The 23,909-nt window shown below is 40.3% G+C and overlaps 1 protein-coding gene across 2 annotated transcripts in view; it reads right to left on the bottom strand.

Annotated features, from left to right (window-relative positions):
- The window catches only part of LOC140741743 (uncharacterized), a 141,304-nt gene extending 119,416 nt beyond the window's left edge, over positions 1-21,888 (bottom strand). Inside the window, exons 1-3 of one of the 2 annotated variants that reach the window (XM_073072092.1) lie at positions 21,714-21,888; positions 15,544-15,628; positions 10,687-10,858 (exon numbers count right to left, since the gene is read on the bottom strand). In XM_073072092.1, coding sequence (XP_072928193.1) covers positions 10,687-10,858; positions 15,544-15,628; positions 21,714-21,728 — 272 coding nt within the window. In that variant the 5' untranslated portion in view covers positions 21,729-21,888. The remainder of the gene's footprint in view (positions 1-10,686; positions 10,859-15,543; positions 15,629-21,713) is intronic. The other variant, XM_073072090.1, reaches the window with a different exon arrangement.
- Positions 21,889-23,909: the final 2,021 nt, after the last annotated feature.

Genomic DNA, 23,909 nt, shown 5'->3' with positions numbered 1-23,909 from the left:
GGATATTAACCTCCATACCCAGTATGATTGAGATCCGATACCAATCATGCAGCTTATGGCTAAAGTCAGAAACTGTTTTTACAATTGGAACCCTGGCACTAGTTTGTACTATAGGGATCAGAACTGGGATACTTGTTTTTTATGTACCTGCTATCTGGATATAAATGGAAGTAGTGTGATTAAAATATTTCCAGATGACACAAAAAAAATTGGGATTTTCAACACTATCTTGTTGATAGTGGGAAGGGTAGGTGGTCTTTGGCTACATAATGATATTGATAAGCAAGTGAAGTGTGAAAAGGAATGGCAGATGAAGTTTAATCTAGTAAAAATGTGAAGTCAGGCATTTTGGAAGAAATAATATGGCTAGGACATGCACTGTGAATGGAAGGATTCTAAGAACTATAGATGAATAGTTCATGGAGGACTTAAAATATGCAATTAGGAAGGTAAGCAGGAATTTTGCCTTCATTAGCTGTGATAGAATATAAGAGCAATGAGATTACAATTATATATATTAGACAGCACTAGAAAAAGCATACGGGGGAGCATCACCAGGTTGCTACCTTGGATGAGATTTTTCAGCTGAGGAAAGACTGGGTTTTATATTGCTTTGGAACAGCAAAGGCTGAGGTGTGGGGGTGTAGGAAATGAATGGGAGGGAAACCCGACTAGGATACATAAAATTATCAGGGACATTCATAGGGTAATTAATGAGGATCATTTTCCCTAGTATGTGCCAATAACCAAAGGCTATCTGTTAAAGATAAAGAGCTGGACATTTTGAGGAGATGTTTTCACCCAGAGGGTAGTTGAAATCTGAACTGAGATTGGCTTTAATTGTCACACATACATTGAAACATACAGTAACATGTGGCATTTGCATCAAATCAAATCAGCGAGGACCATGTTGGACAGCCCACCAGTGTTACCACCCTTCCGGTGCCAACAAACGTGCTCACAACTCCCTGATGCTAACAGTGCATCTCTGAAATGTAGTAGGAAGCTGAAGCACTGGGCGGAACCCCATAATGTCATGTAGAGAATGTATAAACTCCTTAGAGTCAGCGGCCGGAATTGAACCCTGGTGGTGATTGCTGGCACTGTAATAGTGTGATGCTGACCACCATACAGAGAGTCTCACAGCTCTGAATTTACTTCCAGCACCTGAAACGCTATTGTAATAGACAAGTGCTGGAAAAGGTAATTAGTATAGATAGACAGAAGTGAGCTAAACATTGATTCGACCTCTGCCCTTGGCCTCGACATCTGAATCATTTTAATCTGGCTTGGCACTTAAATTGGCTAAACACCACTTCGTTTTACAATCTGACCCAAAGATTGCCTCAGCAATGGCCACTGCGATGACGATGTTCTCAAAAGTCCAGTTCACTGAATCCTGCAGGAGACCATGAGAATGTCCAATTGTTCAAATGGTTCAAAACCATACCACCCAAAAGAAAATTACAGGCTTTGAATTGGAGTGATCATAGTTTAGATGCGGTATACTGTAGGATGGCTAATACTTTTGTGAGCTGCCTGCAAAATGTCGCCATATACTGCCAGCGTCATCTTGCAAAGCGACTTGCTTATCTGGCACAAATCCAACATTCTAAATCTTTATTTCCTCCACCACTAGCATAACGTTGATGTAACAAACTGTATTTCAACAAATTGTCAAGGCTACTCTGACAGCACTTCCCAAAATTGTGACGACTACCAAAGGGAGCAGATGGTAACAGGCTGATAAGAAAATAACATCACCAGCAGGTTCCTCTCCTCACTCTGATTTGGGAATAGCATTGTTCCTTCATGCTGCTGTGACTATATCCCAGAACTCCCTAAACAATAGCATCATGGGAGCACTTTCACTAGTAGATCTGATGTGTTTCAAGGTGGCCCACCACCACCTTCTCAACAGAGCACATGAAGGCCTTGCTAGCAATGCTTAAGTCCCCCCAAAATAATTTAAAAGCAGTATATATTCCATTTCCAGAATTTGGCATATTGACTTCATCAATAAAACAGAAAAGGAGTATAATACATAGTATGTTTATCCTATGCATTTGAGAATTGAAAGTTTAATTACATTGGATAGCAATTTTTTTTCTGAATTGTTGTTTCCTTAGAAATTTTTTTAAGTTATGATAGATAGCTTGAAGCTGAACACAAATATAATTTCAGACTAATTGTATCACATAGGAATTTGGAACTTTTGTTGAATATAATGTGTTTAATTACATAACGGTGCTGACATTTTGCAATAGTTCAACTAAACTAAAAATGTTTTGCTGATGATTTTCATTTGTACTCAGTGTCTGAAGCTTCTAGCTTAAGTTTCCAACAATAATCGACTCCAGTTGCTCTGATACCGTTTCTCCATGACCACAATGTCCTGGTGAAACCTTTCACCATGTTCATCACTGGCACCAAAATTTGCAGGAAAGAAGTCTAAATGGGAATGTAGAAAATTAATCTTTAGTGACACAATGCAATATATGATTTTGCATGCTTGAAGCATGTTGTCAACCTGCTGCATGTAGTTTGGTGCTCTGTAGTTGCTAAGAAAAAATTTCAACAGCATCCTTGAATGCCTTCCGTGCAATTTTCTCTGGTCCCACTAGAAGTTCTTTGAATTATCTGTCATTGAATATCTGCTTGATTTGGGGACCAACAACAATGACTTCCAAAATCTTGGCAACAGTTATTTTGGGAAACATCTGTTTTAAATATCAAAATCCTTCAAGAATTTTTTGTGCCTGGTGTCAGCAGATTCCATCCTTGCAGTCTTGATCCCTGTAATTCTGCTTTTGCCTTTGACAAACCCAAGTCTCCGAACAAGAAACTTAACTCAGATTGAGTTATCAGATGAGGCTCACTTGACATAAAGCATTCAAAATCTGCATCAGTGTTGTTTTGCATACCTTGCTCGTATATCATGGCCTCTTCATCTGCCTCCTCTAGACTCTGTCTGGTGGCTTCAGTACTGGAAGACCACTGTCATGTGGCACAGGTCTCATGGCTGAAGGGAGATTGGGGTATTCAATGATTTCTTGTTTTTAGCAGGGAAACCAGACACACTGGTCAGACAGCAGTGGCAGTCTTGTCACATGATCTTTCTGTTCTCATCATAGCATCAGGACTTCGAAGTACCTCTGAGCCAAGCTCTAGGATCAATAGTCCATGTTGCACAACAAATGGGAGGAACCCAGGCTTTGTCGTATTCGCTAATTTTACACCCAAAGTAGAGTTCATAGGCTTTTTTTAAGAAGCAGAGAAGGAGAGTCATGTTCTGTCGAGGTTTAAGCGTACAATTGCCGCAATTATAACAGTATTGTGGCTGTTGCAACAATGGCAATATATTTTACTATTACAAATACTCCTGAATATACAAATACGATTGTACTTTATTATAATGAGTATACATAATATGCTGTGTGTAGAGCATGCGCATCAACATGATCGTTAAACCAATATACATGTAAACACAACGGTGTGAGCATGATGCTTTTATAGCCTTACTAAAACCTGCCCTCCCATGCAGTATCCACCCCACCTAAGCATGGAGCATGCCTGGATAAGATAGGAAACTTTTCAGCTTGCATTGTGGGCAACATTTTAATTGAATTGAATTGGGAATTGAAATAAGAAATATTGGAAATATCAAAAAATTGCTGAGTGATAGGGAAATTTCATGGTTATTTTCATGATCAGCAGCCCAAAATCCATAAGATACACCCAAAAGAATTTAGGAAGCAAAATCTTTGTTGTCCAGTGTTATTAAACCCTTAATCTTTCAACAAAATTCAGGGGTAATAGCACCATCTAGTGACTATTTTGATGTAAATAAAAACTACACATAAATAAACATTATGTTTGTAATGTCAGATTGTGCTTAATATATCATGTTACTGAGGTGCAGTGACAATTGAAAAGATATAATAATTTCCTACAAATAAAATCATGCAATGAAATTTGCTTTTGATGGAGCAAAAAAGTGGTCCAACATAAAAATCAGGCTCCCTGTTCCTCTTCAAAAAGAACAATATGATTTTGATAGTTAATTATACAAAACTTAGCTTAACATTCCTTTTCGAGAAAGGCATCCAAGAAAATGGCACACTCACTGCAGATCTAATTATTGTGTTGGAGTGAAGAATGATAATAAATTCAACACTTTTTTAAAAAAAAACAACAAATAAAATCAAAATACATGATGAGAGCTCAATTTCCTGTCATGTCTTCTGGAATCCCCACATTTATCAATGTATCAACTACATTTTATTATCGGAATAAAAATAGCAACTGGCACAATAAAGTGACTGAAGACAGACATTTCCCCACACCCCATCCCCCCACCGTTAGTGAAAGAGCTAAGTGGTTCAATGAGAGATACAAATGTCACCAGGACTGCCAGTACACTACAGAACTATCATTTTCAGATAGAGAACTTTAAACTACACTGCTCATATTCAGAAGCACTGAAGAAATATCCTATAAAGTGCAAGTTTTTGAAGTTGCAAGAGGCCATCTATTTCAAATTTTCCATTTCTGCTCATTCATTAGTACATAATTTCAGTTGCATTTTATTAAAATGTTCTCTGGAATGCTGGTTAATATTTTTTTTTAAAAGTTTAGTCAGCTGACTTTGACTATTTAGGAAAGGGAGTTCCCCAAGTGTATCAGTATTGTTGGGGAGTTCCAAAGCAGAAAAATTTCAAAAACTCTTTAAAAATTGGGCTGTGTAGGGGGTAAATATTTGTCATTATATATTTAGAAGGCTCTGCTTTGAATGGGCAACTCTCCATGTTGAGATTGTAACCCCTGCCTTAAGAAATATTAACTCTGCATCTACCCTGTAAAGTCCCATTAAGAATTTTTTTGATGTTTCAAAGAGGTCACCCACCATGCTTCTAAACTCAAGAGTTCAGGAATAAATTTCTTATGTTCCCCTCCTATGATAATTCTGTCATCATCAGTTCAATCCAGTGAACCTTTGCTGCACTTCCTCTATTACAAATTTCCCCTTCACTAGGTGGGGAAACCAGACTTGTACACAACATCGCAGAAGCAATCGCACCAGTGCTCTATATAACTGAGGCAAAACATAAGAGACCAGCAGCATTTGATCAAACTACCCTTCGGCTTGCTCTATCGTACAAGATTATGGTTCATTCAACACTTATCCAAATACCATTTTCCCTTTCACTCCCAATAACCCTTGATCTTCATGTAGCTTAAGTACTTTTCAATGTTGGCATTGAATGATTCAACTCCAAAAACTGATGACCCTCTGGGCCATCCGGTCAAGATGGCGCCAGTGAACAATACTACCTCCTCAAATCATCTTCTAGATGGCCCTTGAAACTGTTTTTCACTTCTTTTACATCTTTTTAAAAAAAAAATGTGCTTCTGGTACTGTTGGAGCCTGTGATATACAGCTTGATGGTGTGCTTTTGGGCTGTTTGAGCAATCTGGTGCTCTGCTATCTCCGAGAAGAACCTGGGAGATGAGCAACCTTGAGGCCAAGAAACCCATGATTGACTCCATTTCTTGCCGATCAAAGCATCGATGAACATTGAGACAGAGGTGAGTGCGGAAGGCAAGTGAGTGTTCAGTGCCATCTACCAGCCTCTCACCCGCAGCTCCCAAGGGAAGGCCCCAAAGGCTCCTGCGTTCAAATGGTCTCTCTCTCTCTCGATGTTGTCTGGGTCTGTGGATTGTCAATTGGACTCTTTCGATTTTGTATTTTTATTTTCTATGCTTCTGCTCATTCTTTCTTGTTGCTGTATGCACGATTTGTTTTTTGCGTGTGGAGGTTTGAAGTTCTTGTTGCCATTTACATGACTTGGATTTTTTTGTGCGTGGGGGGGGTTTGATGTTCTTGTTCCCATTGCACAATTTGTTTTTTTTAAACGTGTGGGGGGGGGGAGGTTGATGTTCTTCTTGAAAAGGCCCCATGGTTTTCTTTGTTTTGTGGCTGTTTGGAGAAGAGGAATCTTAGGGTTGTATAATGCATACATACTTTGTTAATAGATGTACTTTGAACTTGCTCTCATTGACAAATTAAAATGGATGACCCTTTATTTTAGAATTATGCTTCCCAGTTTATGACCCCCACTAAAGAGAACATCCCCTCAATATTCAATACCCATCAGAATCTGAAAATTCTAATCCATCACTTCAGCTGGTTCTCCCTTATCTATTCTGTTATGTACAATTCAAAGCATCTGATAGATTAGTCAAACATAATTTCCATTTCATAAATCCACATTTTCCTATCTCGCCTAGGTCCAAGCTTGTATTTTATTACATTCAGGAGTGCCAAACTGGACGCAAGTTCTCTGTTAGTCAAGTATAACCACATCCTAGCCTTGCTCCATTTTTTTCCTTCTCTTCTTATTCTTTCCTTTCATGATTTCTATTTCTACTGTACACCAACATATCCCAGACTGCCTATTACACCTGCAAGCCAAGCAGTTACTCTACACACAAAGTGCACTGCAGATGCTGTGGTCAAATCAAGATGTACAAAAAAGCTGGACGAACTCAGCAGGTCGGGCAGCATCCGTTGACTGCTTCTTTCAACGGATGCTGCCCGACCTGCCGAGTACATCCAGCTTTTTTGTACAAGCAGTTACTCTGTTCTGTCCCATGCTCAAGTTCCTTCAGGGTGACCCAAAGATAACCTGTGCCCAGAGTAGCACTTTCTGGCATATCATCTGGAACTTTGTGCAAAGCAACACAAACGTTTGTAACTCTGACATCAAATAATAATTTTGCCCTTCACTAACCTTCCACCACATTCGCAACTGTGAATTAAATATCACAATTGCATTATGTACGCCCTAATGCACACTAACGACCACCCAAGCAAATAGCAAGAAGGTCACCTGGCCTGTCAAGTCTGTCCCATCATTCAATACAACCATGGCTGATCTGTCCCAAGCCTCAGCTTTTCCTCTGTGCCATGCAATACCCACCTCCTTCACTTCCAAAACTTCTAAAGATTTATCTAGGTCCTCTTTAAATATATTGAGATGTAGCTTCCACAAGTCTTAGGGGTAGAGAATTTTAGAGATTCCCTACACTCTAATACCATCAGTCTCATCCATCTTTGAACATATACCCACCCAGACTTGAACCTATCACCTGCCAGCTTGTACTTCCTCCTCTCCCCACCCCCCCCCCACCCCATCTTCTTATACTGGCTTCTTCCCCATTCCTTTCCAGTCTTGATGAACGGTCTTGGCCCAAAACGTCCACTGTTTATTCCCCTCCATAGATACTGCCTCACTTGCAGAGTTTTTCTGAGATTTTGAGCACATTGCTCAAGATTTCCAGCATCTACAGAACCTCTTGTGTCTTATGGGCAGTTATGTTCAATTCTCAAGCTTCAACTTTTTATAAAAAATGATTTAGTTATGTTCAACACTCTCCACTTAAGCAGCAATGACAGCTGCCATCTACTTTTATGCAGTGCCTAACACTACTATCCATAAACATCACTCTAACCATTAGAAAACCTCTTAAAACTATCTCCTCCACAAGGCTGAGGAACATGAATTATCATTATATGCTTATTTTCCTAGCCTCTGAAACAATTCAGGAAGTTTGACAATGCTCAAAGCATTACATATTTTGTCTTTTATTTTACTTCAACCTCATTCCTTCAGCCAGGCACTGTTGTGACCAATCTGACATTTACTGCACTGATCAGTTTTAATCTACATGTAAAATTGCCAATTGCCCAACAGACTGAAGATTGAGTAGAACAATTTGATGTAAAGGACAATATGCCCAATTTAAATTTAATTAAGTTGCTTAGGCAATTAGCATTTTTATAAAAGAAATACCACAATAAATGTGTATTTTTAAATAGATCAGGAGGCAGCTTATATTAAAAGCAGATGTAACCAGCTGGATAGAAAGATAGTTAAAGAACAAAAGAAAAGAACAAGAGTTAATGGTTATTTTTGGGTGGGGAGAATGTAACTGGAACTAAACCATAAGATCACAAGATAAAGGAGAAGAATTAGGTCATTTGACTCATCGAGGCTGCTCCGGCATTTCATCATGGCTGATCCATTTTCCTTCTCAGCCCCAATCTCCTGCCTTCTCTCCATACCTCTTCATGCCCTAACTAATCCAAGAATGTACTTAAAGACTTGTCCTCCACCAACAACCTATGGCAACAAATTCAACAGATTCACCACTCTGGCTAAAGAAATCCCTCCACATCTTCGTTGAAAAAGGATGCCCCTCTATTGAGGCTGTGTCCACTGGTCATAGACTCCCCAAACACAGGAAACATCCTCTCTGCATCCACTATATTGAGGCCTTTCAGCATTTGGTAGGTTTCAATGAGGTCACCCCTCACGTATAATTCTCCGTAACTTCCTCCGACGGGATCCCACTACCAAACACATTTTTTCCTCCCCCCCCCTCTTTCTGCCTTTCACAGGGATCGCTCCCTACGCGACTCCCTTGACCACTCGTCCCCCCCCCCCATCCCTTCCCACCGATCTCCCTCCTGGCACTTATCCTTGTAAGCGGAACAAGTGCTACACCTCCCCTTATACTTCCTCCCTCATCACCATTCAGGGCCCCAGACAGTCCTTCCAGGTGAGGCGACACTTCACCTGTGAGTCAGCTGGTGTGGTATACTGCGTCCGGTGCTCCCGGTGTGGCCTTTTCTATATTGGTGAGACCCGACGCAGACTGGGAGACCGTTTCGCTGAACACCTACGCTCGGTCCGCCAGAAAAAGCAGGATCTCCCAGTGGCCACACATTTTAATTCCACGTGTCATTCCCATTCTGATATGTCTATCCATGGCCTCCTCTATTGTCAAAATGAATCCAGACTCAGGTTGGAGGAACAACACCTTATATACCGGCTGGGTAGCCTCCAACCTGATGCCATGAACATTGACTTCTCTAACTTCCGTTAATGCCCCTCCTCCCCTTACCCCATCCCTGACATATTTAGTTGTTTGCCTGTTCTCCATCTCCCTCTGGTGCTCCCTCCCCTCCTTTCTTTCTCCTGAGGCCTCCCGTCCCATGATCCTTTCCCTTCTCCAGCTCTGTATCACTTTCGCCAATCACCTTTCTAGCTCTTAGCTTCATCCCACCTGCTCCGGTCTTCTACTATCATTTCGCATTTCCCCCTCCCCCCACTACTTTCAAATCTCTTACTGTCTTTCCTTTCGGTTAGTCCTGACGAAGGGTCTCGGCCCGAAACGTCGACAGCGTTTCTCTCTATAGATGCTGCCTGGCCTGCTGTGTTCCACCAGCAATTTGTGTGTGTTGTTGCTTGAATTTCCAGCATCTGCAGATTTCCTCATGTTTGGTCACCCCTCATTCTTCTCAATTTCAGTGAGTAGAAGCCCAGAGCCATCAAATGCTATTCATGTGACAAGCCTTTCAATCCTGGATTCATTGTCGTGAACCTCCTTTGAACCCTCTGCAATGTCAGCACATCCTTTCTTAGATAAAAAGCCCAAAACTGCTCACAATATTCCAAATGAGGCCTCACAAGTGCTTTATAGGCTTCAACATTACATCATTAAACCCCAGAGATCAGAATGGGGGAGTAAAAGAGGAATGGATACAAGAATCCAAATACACAACAATGTGGATACAATTGAACAAGGGAAGACAGCACTGTAGTTTCAAATACAGAGAGTGCAGGTAACTTCAGAAAGATCTGCAATGTTGTTGTTTTTTTGGAATAGAAGGCAGATACAAGCCCTAAAAGGTAAAACCCTTATACAGAATAGAACCAGATGAACATAAGTCAAAAAGAGAGAGAAAAGAGAAAAAGAGAGAAATTGAAATAGTTGTTTAAGAAAACATAATCCAGATTTAGAATTAAGAAAACAAAATCCTGGTGAAGGGTTTTGTTCCAAAAGATTGACTGTTCATGCATTTCCATAGATACTACCTGCTGAGTTCCACCAGCACTTTGTGTGTTGCTCTAGATGTTTAAAGCTGATAACAAAGATATGCTGCTAAAAGTTATACAAATCATTATGCCTCCAATAAAATATTTTATCCAGCTGGGAAGACCTATTAGGTAAGATGACAAGATTATGAAGAGGTCACAGCAAAGATCCAAGAATGTACCAAGAACGAAGATTTTAGGTTCAAAAGATACTGTATATTGGAGAAACTAGTATCATTTTAATCAGAACAGAGAAATTAGGTATGTTTTAAGCAGGTGAAAGAAAAAACACTGTCCCTGTCAATGCTTTGGTGGACATAAACTTCATGCTGTCACAACAGGAACATGGAGAGGCGCCACACTAGCGCAGTGGTTAGCGCAAAGCTGTTACAGCTTAGAGGGTCGGAGTTCAACTCCGGAGTTTGTACGTTCTCCCTGCAACCGTGTGGATTTCCTCCAGTCAAAGACTATATGTTAGTTGGTTAATTGGTCATTGTAAATTGTTCAGTGATTAGGCTTGTATTAAATAGATGGGTAACTGGATGGCGTGGTTAATTGGGCTGGAAAGGCCAGTTGCGCGCTCGATCTCTAAATAAATATAAACAAAAAATGGAGAGGCATTGTGGGCATTCTCATCCGAAGAGCATGCTTAATAACTTGGGAACAATAAAAATAGGAACTCATCAAAATCAACATCCACAGCTTAAGTAGTAAGACGTATTAATCAAAAATATTTTCTTACACACTGGGAACCCAGAGGCGCACTGTTTTATCTCGTGAAGCAGAAGCCAATAAATGACCAGAGGGCGAGAACTGAATTGAAAGGACTGCATCTTTGTGACCAACAAATCGATACGCTCTCATCTGTGGCTTCAAATTCCAAATCATGACACACGAATCCATAGATCCAGTTGCTGCCAAAATAAAGTAACTATTAATTTTATGTTCAAACATGCCAACATAACTTGTACAATTTTCTTGTTTCAAATGCACTTCCCTACTTTCATTTAATAAATGTACAGTAAGCAAGCAGCAAAATCTTTGGTACAGTGATTTCTGAGATTCCACAACTATCTTCTATTCCATATATTTGTCAATTTTGACAAGCTGAAAGTAACTGTAAAAATAGATGATGCTAAACTTAAGACGTTTGGAGATAATCCCTTATCCATTTCAGGAATATAGGCTACCTAGACTCCAAATGTAATAATATTAGTCTTCCTTTCCCCTCATCCTCTGACATACCTCTACTGACATTGATTCATTTATCTACATATACAGTTACTACACACACTGATTTTGACACTAACCATTCAAGAGTGAAGGTGCTTCAGTCAAACCAATTTCTGCTCTCATCCAACCACTGCATACAAACTGCTACTGGAAATCACTGAATGTATTACAGAGCAGGACTATTCTATAGATTATGAAATACATAAATTGAGCCCATTGTTCTGTTTACTTCTGCATTACCCGATGAAAGGAAAAAGAAAACCCAATGAACCCTCACTGTTGCTGCAGATTTGGGACAGAATTTTGGGTTTTTCTGTTATTTACAGTCAACCTGTTCACTAAGTGAAATAGGTCAGACATCAAATAAATCAAAACATCAGGCATGACCTCTTGTTGCTGCAACCATCAGGCAAGAGGCACAGGAGTAAGACTCCCAGAAGGTTAATGTACAGGTTGAGTCTGTGGTAAAGAAAGCAAATGCAATGTTGACATTAATTTCAAGGGGAATAAAATACAAAAGCAAAGAAATAATGCTGAGGCTTTATAAAACACTAGTCAGGCTGCACTTGGAGTATTGTCAACAGTTTTGGGCCCCTTATCTCAGACAGGATGTTTTGTCATTGGAGAGTCCAGAGGACACGAGGATGATTCCGGGAATGAAGGGGCTAACATATCAGGAGCGCCTGGCAGCTTTTGGCCTATACTCACTGGAATTTAGAAGAATGCGGGGTGATCTCACTGAAACCTACCGAAGTTGAAAGGACTCGATAGGGTGGATTGGAGAGAATGTTTCCTGTGGTGGGAGAATCCAGAACTAGAGAGCACAGCCTCAAAACTGAGGGCTAGCCTTTTAGAACAGGGGTAAGGAGGAATATTTTTTAGCCAGAGAGCAGTGAATCTGTAGCATGCTCTGCCACAGACTGCAGTGGAAACAAAGTTCATGGGTATATTTAAGGTGGAAGTTGATAAGTTTCCTGATTGATCAGGATCAAAAGATATGGTGAGAAGTATGGGGTTGAGCGGGATCTAGGATCAGCTACGATGGAATGGCTGAGCAGACTCAATGGGCTGATTGGCCTAATTCTGTTGCTATGTCTTATGATCTTACGGAACTTTTGGTCCCAAACCACCAGATTCAGGAACAGTTACAACCATCAGACTCCTGAACCAGCGTGGATAACTTCACTCACCACAACTCTGAACTGATTCCACAACCTACAGATTGACTTTCAAGAATTCTACAACTCATGTTCTCAGTATTTTTTATAGTTACAAAATGTTTCCTTTTGCCCATCAGTTGTTTATCAGTCTTTGTTCTGTACAGTTTTTCATAAATTTGATTGTATTTCTTTATTTTCCTGTAAATGCCTGCAAGAAAATAAATCTTTAAGGTATTATATAAGGTATTACATGTGAACAAAATAGATGAAGTATGGTGCCATCCTGTGGCCAATTCTGATTGCGCTGAACCTAGTTACTTTACACAAAAAAAACGATGGTAGATGACCAACCTTGTTTTGTTGTATTTCATAACAATCTACTTTAAGGTTGTTAATTAACCATGGCTCAACTGACAGCACTTTGCTATTGACCCACCTAATACATGAGCCTTCCTTTGTCTGCTCAGGAATGATTAGCTAGGATCCAAACTATCTTCACTTTGAATAAGAAAAAGATTTAAGTTTCATAGCATCATTCAGATTTCAGGATATCCAACAATGTCATATATTGCGTCCAGTCCTCTTGGTGGGCCTCCTCTACATCAGTAAGATCTAATGCAGACTGCCGGAAGTCACTTCATTGAGCACCTTCACTCTGTTTACCATAAAGCAAAAAACCTCCCAATTATGGCATTCCCATTATTACCCTCCCTCACCTGCATATCACCCTAACTCACCTGAATCCATCTACCACCCACCATTTTTGCTCCACACTATCTCCCCACCTTTTTATACTGGCGATCTCCACCAGTCCTGACGAAGGGTCTTGACCCAAAGTATTGGCAGTCCATTTCCCTCCTTAGATGTTGTCTGACCTTCTGAGTTCCTCCAGCAGTTTGTGTGTTACTTAAGCTAATTACAGTAACATTTGTGTTTTTATTTTAATTATAATAAGAAGGCATTAAAATTGTTTTCAGCTTTGAGAGAAGACAAATTTCTAACAAAAAGTTTTATATTTTCTTAAAGCCTGTCAGAGGATTTCAGGGAATGGACAATGCACCATGCTAGCCAAGGCCTAGTTGCTGCCTGGATCTTGCCACCAAACTTAAGGTGTGGAGAACAAGAAAGATCAACTCCTCACATCATACCCATAGATTTCTGGGTACTGCAGACAACATTTTCCAAATCCACCAAGATTTGGTAAAATGGTGTTTCTGCCATGTGAGAAACACTAATATGAGTTTTTCCTGTGAAGGACATTTTCTATTAAAGGAATTATAAAAATTTAGTTTGTTATATATCCTTGTGCAAGCAGCAAGCAACAAGTTAGTAGGTCTTGGTCTTGAGAGAAGAGATTTGAAAATATGAGTTCAGTAGAGTCTATTGTGCTGACATTTAAAACATGAGATATAGGAACAGAATTAGGCCTATCCAATCCACTCTGCCATTCAATCATGGCTGATTTATTTTCCCCCTCGGGCCCATTCTCCTGTCCTCTTTTTTTTAAACCTTTGATGCTTTAGTAATTAATAACCTATCAATCTCTGCTTTAAATATCCCCAATGACTTTGCCTCCACAGCCATCTGTCGCGTAAATTACACAGATTCACTACCCTCTGGCTAACTTCTTCAACATCTCTGTCCTAAAGGGATGTCTTTCTATTCTGAGGCTGTGCCCTCTGGTTCTAGACTCTTCCACTACTGGGAACATCCCCTCAACATCCACTCGATATAGGTCTTTCAATATTCAGTAGGTTGCAATGAGATCCCCTCCCTCAATTCTTCTAAACTCCAGCAAATACAGGCCCAGAGCTATGCCTACAGTAACCCTTTCATTCCCCGGATCACTTACTAACAGGACAAGGTTCAACCATGATGATGTCCCCTTCATAGCATAATAAGGCTCCAATATATAGACTAGGTACTATTAGCACGTGAATTCTTGGCAACACAGTGGTTCTGCTGATAGCGCATAGTTCCAGAAACTCAAGATGTAATTCTGCTCACTGGTGTCAACTACATGGAGTTTGCATCTTCTCCAAATATTCACACAGGTTCTCCTTTTCAAATTCCAATAAAATTATATTAACCAGCTATTGTAATTTTCCCCTCATGTGAGTGGGTGTTAAAAGACATGTGAGAGAGAAAACAGGGAAATAAGTCAGATAATGGGATTGTGACTATTATTGAGAGCTGACAAAAACCTAATAATCCAAATGGCCTTTATGCTGCAAGGAAAGATATATAACTGGCTAGTGGGGCAACTGACAATCAATCTTGGCAAGCCATTAAAGTTCCCATACGTCATCGCATCATCATCCCTGAGGCCTGACATGGTCATTCTCTCAGAAACCTTGAAGCCAGTGGTTAGGGTAGAACACCACAGTTTCTTGGGAAAACCAGATTGAGGAGGCTGGGTTGCCTGGCAAGGGTGCCTGATGTTGAAATACCTGAAATACCCAATAACACCAGGTTACATCACTGATGATGCGTCCCAGTGAATCCTAGGATGTATCTCCACATCTTCATTGGATAAATGTCTGACTTTGTCCAGTTTAATTAGCTGTATTCTGTAGGTGGTTGAACTGGTCAAATTATGAAGTTTGGTCAGGCTTTTATTCCAAAATGTTCTTTCTTGGTTTTAGGACTAAAGGAAAAGTCAAACAGAAATTCTGCTGATATCAATCAGTAAACACAATTTTCATGTTGCATAGAATTTATAAAAGCGATGGACATGACAAGTCAATTATACTGTGACTAATATATTTATTTGTATTCTTAATGCAGCAAATCATCGGCACCGTCTATAGTGACAGCAAGATAAATTCATGATACCCAACATCAAACTGGATGATTGCATTCACTGACCTGTAAGTATAATGGTGGGAGGGGGGGGGGGGGGGTAAATCTTGAGGAGGAAAATCGTGTTTGATATCAGACTAAGCAACTTAATCACTTAAAACTCAATCACAAACAAGAGAAAATCTGCAGATGCTGGAAATCCAAGCAAGACACACAAAATGCTGGAGGAGCTCAGCAGGCCAGACAGCATCTATGGAAAAGAGTACAGTTGATGTTTCGGGTCGAGACCCTTCAGCAGGACTCAAAACTCAAAGTCTTTTTGAGGGCATGTTCTCATTTATCTGATCCCCAATTTATGCCCTTAAGATTGTTAACTGATAGTTTCCTCAGGAAATGAAACATACCTAACTGTTTCATGTTAGAGTTAAAGTCGATACTTGTGATGGTGTCACGATGGCCTTTAAAATGCTGTTCTAATGTTGGGTCCCCCTATAAAAATAAAAGTTGAACTTTAGTATCCGTATAATACCTAGAGAGTATATAATGTTTTAAATAATGCATATCATATCTCTATAGAATAAAGATCCATACAAGACAAATTTTCTTAATGATAATTTAATACTCTGCTTCCTGCTTCAAACTCCAACCATTCCCACTTACTACAAGCAAATTCCATTCAACATGCATGGAACCAGCAATTCTTCTTCTGACCTACGAGCAGTGAGCTGCAGTAGAATGTCTGCCGGTCATCAACAGTGCTCTGGCCGCAATTAAATGAGCTGAGTATGTGGTGTGCGTTCATGTGTGCGCTCCTCTGTGTGCGTGTGTGAGTGAGTGAGTGAGTGAGTGTGTGTGTGTCTGTGCGTGCGTGTGCATGTGCGTGTGTGCAGGCAAATGCACGCGTGGCAGCTGTGCAAAGATACAAAAATCACAATAAATTCTAAAACTAAATAAATAGGCCAGTAAAAGGAATAATGAGGTAGCATGGGTTTCCTCCAGATGCTCCGTCTTCCTCCCATATTCCAAAGATGTATGAGCTAAAAGGTTAATTGGTCACAACTATAATTGGGCAGGACGGGCTTGTTGGGCTGGAAGGCCCTATTCCTGTGTTGCATTTCTAAAAAATTTTTTTAATGATCATCAATGAAGTTAAAGGGGCTTTTAAATAATTTTGTGGTCATCTTCAAGCATTTGTATCTCTTATCTGATTGTAGTAATGAGAAGAGGGGAGGATCCATCTATTCTTGGAATTGGTTTGTTATTGTCATATGTACTGAGATACAATGGAAAAAACTTGTCTCATATACTGTCCTAAAGATCAAATCATTACAGATTACTGATGTCTACTATATATAAAATTATATATATATACTATATATAAAAATATAAAATTATATAAATATAATTTTTATTATATTTACTTCGATTCAGGGAGCACAGATATCGCTGTGATGATTGTACGCTCTAGTATCAATTGTTTGGTGACAATAAAGTAAAGTAAAGGTAGAACAAGGCAAGACAGAATGCAAAATAAAGTGTAACAGCTACAGAAAATGCTTTCTATGGTGCATCGATAAAAATCTAAATGGACCAACGGGGCCATGCCAAATTTCTTTCTGAGGGAGTAGAGCCATTCGTGAATTTCTTGGTCAACTGTCTACTGGGTTGTATTTAATATGGCCATGCAGTTTTCAACTAAAGGACATTCCTGCTTAACTGGATACTGGAGGAATAGCTTACAACAGAGATATTGAAGGAGTCGAAGAAGCTTAGTGTATAAAAATATTGTAGGAAAAATTAATAGAACTAACCTTAGTAAATCCCTGTGACATAACAATTTGGAACACAAAGTTTTGAAAAAGATGTCCATGGGGATAGTTGCTCCCCATGAATCTGAATATATGGCTATCAATAATATTGAGCAGCGTCAACAAGTGTTTTTGTAAGGGGAAATCATGCCTGAAAAGTCTATTTCTTTGTTACGTTTTAACCAGAAGAGATAAAGAGGAAGATTAAAGTGGCACACAAAAAGCGACTGAACAAAATTTGAATGCACTGGATCGAAGACAGTATACTGACGTGGGTTAAGGACTGGCTAACAAATGGGAAACTGCAGAAAGAACTGGATTGTTTCTGGGTTGGAAGGCTGTGAATAACAGTGAGTCACAGGGAAACGTGTTGGTTCCCTTGCTGGTCACAATTCATATTAAAGATTTTGATCACAGACCAAAAGTAATATATCAAAGTTTGCAAGTGATATTAGGGTAGAAATCAGCAGTGCTGACTGCAAGAAAGATCCAGGTTGGGGGGGGGGGGCGTCAATTGGGTGATTTTAGCAAGATGTGGGTAGTGTACGTGAATGGGCAACCAGATGGAATATAATATCAAAAATTATAGAAACCAATTTTGGTAGAATTAAAAAGCCAATATTTTCTAATATAGAGGGACCAGAGTATTCTTTTTAAACTAGACAGTGAAAAGCAATATGCAGGAAATGAAATCAAGTTGAAATGCAAACAGTACATTTGCCTTCAGTACTAGAGTCAATTATTAAGGACTCAAGGGGTTCTTGGAAGCACATGAATCAGAATCAGGTTTATTATCACCGGCATGTGATGTGAAATTTGTTAACTTAGCAGCAGCAGTTCAATGCGATACATAATCTAGCAAAGAAAAAAAAAAGAAAAAATAATAATAAACAAGTAAATCAATTACAGTACAGGTATACATATATGGAACAGATTAAAAATGTTGAAAAACAGGAATACTGTATATTAAAAAAAAGTGAGGTAGTATCGAAAGATTCAATCTCTATTTAGGATTCGGATGGCAGAGTGGAAGAAACTGTTCCTCAATTGTTGAGTGTGTGCCTTCAAGCTTCTGTACCTCCTACCTGATGGTAACAGTGAGAAAAGTTAAAAAAAAGTCTGGTTAGCATGGTTTCCTTAAGGGGAAATCTTGTCTGACAAATCTGTTGTGAAAATTTGTGGAAATTTGTGAAAATAGCAGGCCAATAGATAATGCACAGTCAGTGGAAGTTGCTTGCTTGGATTTTTCAGAAGGCTTTTGACAAAGTGCTGCACATGAGGCTGCTAAACAAGATAGAAGCCCATGGTATTACAGAAAAGATACTAGCATGGACAGAAGAGTGGGAATAAAGGGAACCTTTGCGGCTGGTGACTAATGCTGTTCTGCAGGGATTAGTGTTGGGTTCACTACTTTTTGTTATATGTTAATGATCTGGATAACAAAATTAATGCCTTTATGGCCAAGATTGCAAATGATACAAAGATGGGTACAGGGGAAAGTTGTACTAAGGAGTCAGAGAATCTGCAGAAAAATTTAAGACATATTATGAGAATGGGCAAAGAAGTGGCAGAGGAAAGTGCATGGTTAAGCAATTTGGTTGAAGTCAAGTCAAGTCAAGTCAAGTTTTATTGTCATTTCGACTATAACTGCTGGTGCAGTGCATAGTAAAATGAGACGTTTTTCAGGACCACGGTGTTACATGACACAGTACAAAAGACTGAACTACGTAATAAACAAAAACAGAGAAAGCTAGACTACAGACCTACACTGGACTGCATAAAGTGCACAAAAACAGTGCAGGCATTACAATAAATAATAAACAGGACAGTAGGGCAAGGTGTCAGTCCAGGCTTCGGGTATTGAGGAATAAAGGCATAGACAATTTTTTAAATGAAGAGCAAATTCAGAAATTGGAAGTGCAAAAGGACTTGGGAGTCCTAGTGCAAACACGAGGAAATCTGCAGATGCTGGAAATTCAAACAACAACACACACAAAATGCTGGTGGAACACAGCAGGCCAGGCAGCATCTATAGGGAGAAGTGCTGTCGACGTTTCGGGCCGAGACCCTTCGTCAGGATGCCTGTTCTCCATCTCCCTCTGGTGCTACCCCCTCCCCTTTCTTTCTCCTGAGGCCACCCGTCCCATGATCCTTTCCCTTCTCCAGCTCTGTATCACTTTCACCGATCACCTTTCCAGCTCTTAGCTTCATCCCACCCCCTCCGGTCTTCTCCTATCATTTCACATTTCCCCCTCTTCCCACTACTTTCAAATCTCTTATAATCTTTCCTTTCGGTTAGTCCTGACGAAGGGTCTCAGTCCGAAACGTCGACAGCGCTTCTCCCTATAGATGCTGCCTGGCCTGCTGTGTTCTACTAGCATTTTGTGTGTGTTGTTGGGAGTCCTAGTGCAGGATTCCCTAAAGGTTAACCTGAAGGTTGAGTTGGTACCAAGGAAAACAAATGGATTGTTGGGAGTTCATTTTGAGAGGACTGGAATATAAAAACAAAGATATAATGCTGAGGCTTTATAAGTAATTGGTGAAATGATATTTGGAGTATTGTGAGCAATTTTGGGTTCCATATGTAAGGAAGTATGTGCTGGCATTGGATAGGGCCCAGAGGAGATTTACAAGAATAATCTGAAGAATAAAAGGGTCAATGTGGGAGGAGTGTTTGATGGTTCTGGGACTGTACCTGCTGGAGTTTAGAAGCACAAGGGGGATCTCAATGAAACCTACTGAATATTGAAAGCTCAAGGTAGATTGGTCACAGAGAGTGCGTTTCCAATAATATGAGAGTCCAGGACCAGAGGGCACAGGCTGAGAATAAAATGATGTCCCTTTAGAACAGAGATGAGGAGGAATTTCTTTAAGTAGAGGGTGTTGAGTTTGCAGAATTTATTGCCATAGATATCTGTGGAGGCCAAATCATTGGGTACATTTAAAGCAGAGGTTCATAGGTTTTTGATTAGTAAGAGGATATAGGGAGAAGGCAAGAGAATGGGGTTGAGAAGAAAAATAAAGCAGCCATGATCAAATGACAGAGCAGATTTGATGGACCAAGTGCCCCATTTCATGTCTTATGGTATTCATTGCAAGAGGATGTATATCAGGAATAAGTATGTCTTAATGATTACAAGATTGAAAAGAAAATATTTTGAGTGGGTTAATTACCCCCATCTAAGAAAAGATATACAAGTAGTTCTGCTATAACACGGCAGCTGTGTTCCTAAAAAAAATTAGTGTTACACAAAATTGCATTATAAAATAGGGTCAAATTACCAGAAGTCAGAGAAATCAATGTTCAAGGTTGGAGGCTGCCCATACAAAATGTGATCTACTACTACTCCTCCAACCTGAGAGTAACCTCTTTGAATCAATAAAGGATCAACATATCTGAATGGAAATGGAGATTGGAATTAAAATGGTCGGCCACTGGGTAACCCTGCTTTTTGTGGATGGAGCAAAGATGCTCGACAAAGCAACCCTCCAATCTACTTTAGGTCTCACCAATGTAGTGGAGGGCGCATCAAGAGCACCAGATACAGTGGCCAACCCCAACAGATTCAGTGTTGCATCACCTAGAAGGTCTGTTTGGAGCACTGAATAGAGGTGAGGGTGGAGCTGAAAGGGCAGACTTCTGCTTCCAGGGATAAGTGAAAGGAGAGAGATTAGTGGGGAGAGACGAATGGACAAGGGAATCACAGAAGGTGTGATCCCAGAGGAAAGCAGTAAGTGGGGGAAGGTAAAAGTGTTTGGTGGTAGAATCCAGTTGAAGATGGTTGAAATTGCAGAGAATGATCTGCTGAATGTGGACGCTCATGGGGTTGTAGGTGAGGACAAGAGGAACTCTATCCTTGTTAAGGCGGGGTGAAAGCAGATGTCCAGGAAATGGAGGAGATGTGAGTGAGGGCAGCATCAATGGTGCGGGTAGGGAAACCCATTCTTTGAAGACGAAGGGCACCCAAAGTCCTGGAAAGAAAAGTCTCATACTGGGAACAGTTGCAGCAGATGAAGGAACTGAGAAAACGGAAAGGCATGCTTAGAGGAGACAGTGTGGAAAGAGATATAGTTAAGATAGCCGTGAGTCAGTAGGTTCTTAAAAGATACCAATAGATTGCTTGTCTCCAGTGATGGAGATTCAGAAATTGAGAAAGGGGAAAGAGGTGTCAGAAATGGACCATATGAATTCAAGGACATAGATGCAAGATGATCTGTAGTGTAGTGGGAGTTGGGAGATTAGGAGAACAGGATTTTTTAAAAAGCAGCAAGGGTTATATTTAGGCAAGGGAGACGTGGTGAAAGTTGGCCGGACATAAGGTAGGAGAAAGAGGGAAGTAGGAATTGCTTCAAAGCAATCCCAGTATCGCTTAAGGAGAGAGCTAGTCAGCAGAAAACGAGATGCCAGGAGTACGTTTGAATTCCAGAAGAATCGCGAAGTCGTGAGTACTGTTGGTTAAAACCATACACTTTCTGGACGTGAAAGGGCGACAAAAGATATGCATTAAACAAAAGATTATATTCTTAACGTCAGGCTGATGCATTGGATTGCAGTCTGTGAAAAAAACACACAAAGCAAAGCCGGGTTGGGCTATGTTATTAATCTATTAGGCACTCTGCCCACGGCCGGCCGCCCGAAAAGCAAGACCGCTGCAGCAACCCGAGCAGTCCAGGCCAGAGCGGCGGGCTCAGAGACAAATCGGGCCCGAGCCGCCATACCCGGGCAAATGGCTCTGGAACCGGTTAACAACAAGACGGAAACTCACCATTAGAGAAGTCATGGTGTTCGTACAAAGTTGAGCTCCCGTACTAATGTGGAGGCACGCCGCCTTCGCTAGGCCCAACGCCGCCGCGTCGCCTTGGTTACCAGCGCCGTCGGCACCCGGGGACCGCGAAACGCGCCGCCATCGCCACTGGGTACCGCCCCTCTGCTTAAAGAGAGAGTCTAGCCCTGCCTCTCCATCACAGGCGAGTAGTTCAGCCGACACGATCATTCGTAGTCAAAAGCATTTTAAAAACACGTATTGAGGAGACATGGCATGAGACACTGGGATGAGAGTGAAACAGGGGGACAACTGTACAAAATACAAAGGCAAGTCAGATACCAAAGAATATCAGGTGGGCATAGAAATATAGAAGTGATCATCAGTCGTTTAAGAATTGGACACACAAGTCTTAACTACACATTATATAAAGTAGGGAAACATCCATCTGGGTTGTGTGAATACTCTAATCAGTCAGAAACAGTTGAACATGTATTGACAAAACGTAAGAAGTATCAAAGAGAAAGACTGAAGATGATAGGAGCGCTTAAGATTAAACAAAAAATGCTGTGGGTATAGAAGACATTGTAAGTGAGAGTTCAAGAGAAATACGGATCTATAACATGAAGTATCTGAAAGACTCTGGTTTATTATATAGAATTTAGGGAATGCAATTCTTTTATTTCTTCCTGTTTATCAATCTTTGGGGGTTGATAGTTTTCATTTAAAAACTTTTAAGTTATGGGAGTGGCATAAATTTAATTCACAGAATCGTCTTTCACTACCTACAATTTATAGGGTTTTTGGGGGGTAATATAGCTTTCGTTTGAAAGAAAAGAAGTAAGGCTATTTTACTCCAATTCTCTACACCCACTCCAGTCCAATTGATGGCGATAATGCACCTTTAAGCTGGACTGCCATAAAAGCTAAGAAGAAGACAGGATCATTCATTCACAAAATGTACACCTTCCAATGTTTGATGTGCATCCTTGTCTGATCCTGGGAGGATCATGGCGAAGTATGGTGAAGCTCCTGTTTTTGAGGGAAGGATTTCCAGGATTTAGCAACGGTCAGGATATGTGATTCTTGTCTCACTTAGAATTCTTGATCTTTGGAAGCAAACACAGCTTCTGTTCTCGCTCCTCTTGGCTGTGGTTTTGTTGCTATACTAAGCTGGAAAATGCATGCTGTTTCAGTAAAATATTTGGAAATAAATCTCCACATTGCACTTCTTCAACAAAAATAAAAATGCTTTCAACTTTATTAAAACTCAATATTGTGTTTATTATCATAGCTGACCTTACAGAAGTATGTTGAATCACAAAGAGCACAGATAAAGTAAATTATTACTGTCTTTTTTCCAAGGTAGTGCTGTCTGAAAGTGGAGAACAGAGATTTAAGGTGACAAGGGAAAGTTTAAAAGGGGACCTTATGAATGGATAACTTTTCCGCTCAGAGGTGGCATAGGTATGGAATGAGCTGCTAAAGGAAGTGATGGGGCAGGTATATCAACAACACTTAAAAGACGTTTGGAGAGGTACATGGGTAGGAGATGTTTACAGGGATAGGGGTCAAACACAGCAAATGGGATTAGCTCAAGTAGGCAACTTAGTCAGCGTGGATGAAGTGGACAGGAAGGCCTGTTTCGGAGCTGCATAGCTCTTTGAGTCTATGATTGGACCACATCGTCATGAACTCTGCCACAATTTTTAACAGGTTAAGTCCAGATCTTAAAACATTCACTGTCCAAGATGATGCTATAGGGCAATGTAAGGGTGGAAACATATGCATAACTCACAACCACCAACATTGAGTTGGGTTTCACTTTAAAAGGCTGGTCTGATGTGATGACACAATGACGTGAACTTTTTTACCATGCTTTATGTTCTGTGTTTGGTTGACAGTAAAGTGAGTTGTTATAGTTTCATTGGTGAGCCTGATGCTCTAGGACAATTCCAGAGTTATTCAACATGTTGGCCAACGTAGTCATCTTGAAACTGCCAGAGTTTTGGGAGAAAAATGCTGTCAATTGGTTTCTATGAGCTGAGGCCCAATTTGTGCTGCAACGAATCTCCGCGGACAACTCCAGATATTTGTGCATAGCGTCGCTCAGTAGTCCATGACAGCAAAAGGGGTGAATGGGCTTAAACACGCACTTGAATACAGTAAATATTGCATGCTGAAGACTCACCTATTACA

The sequence above is a fragment of the Hemitrygon akajei genome, chromosome 19, assembly GCF_048418815.1.
Source record: "Hemitrygon akajei chromosome 19, sHemAka1.3, whole genome shotgun sequence".
Taxonomy (NCBI): Eukaryota; Metazoa; Chordata; class Chondrichthyes; order Myliobatiformes; family Dasyatidae; genus Hemitrygon; species Hemitrygon akajei.
The sequence above is the reverse complement of the archived record's forward strand: the minus strand, read 5'-3'. Positions and strand labels throughout refer to the sequence as shown.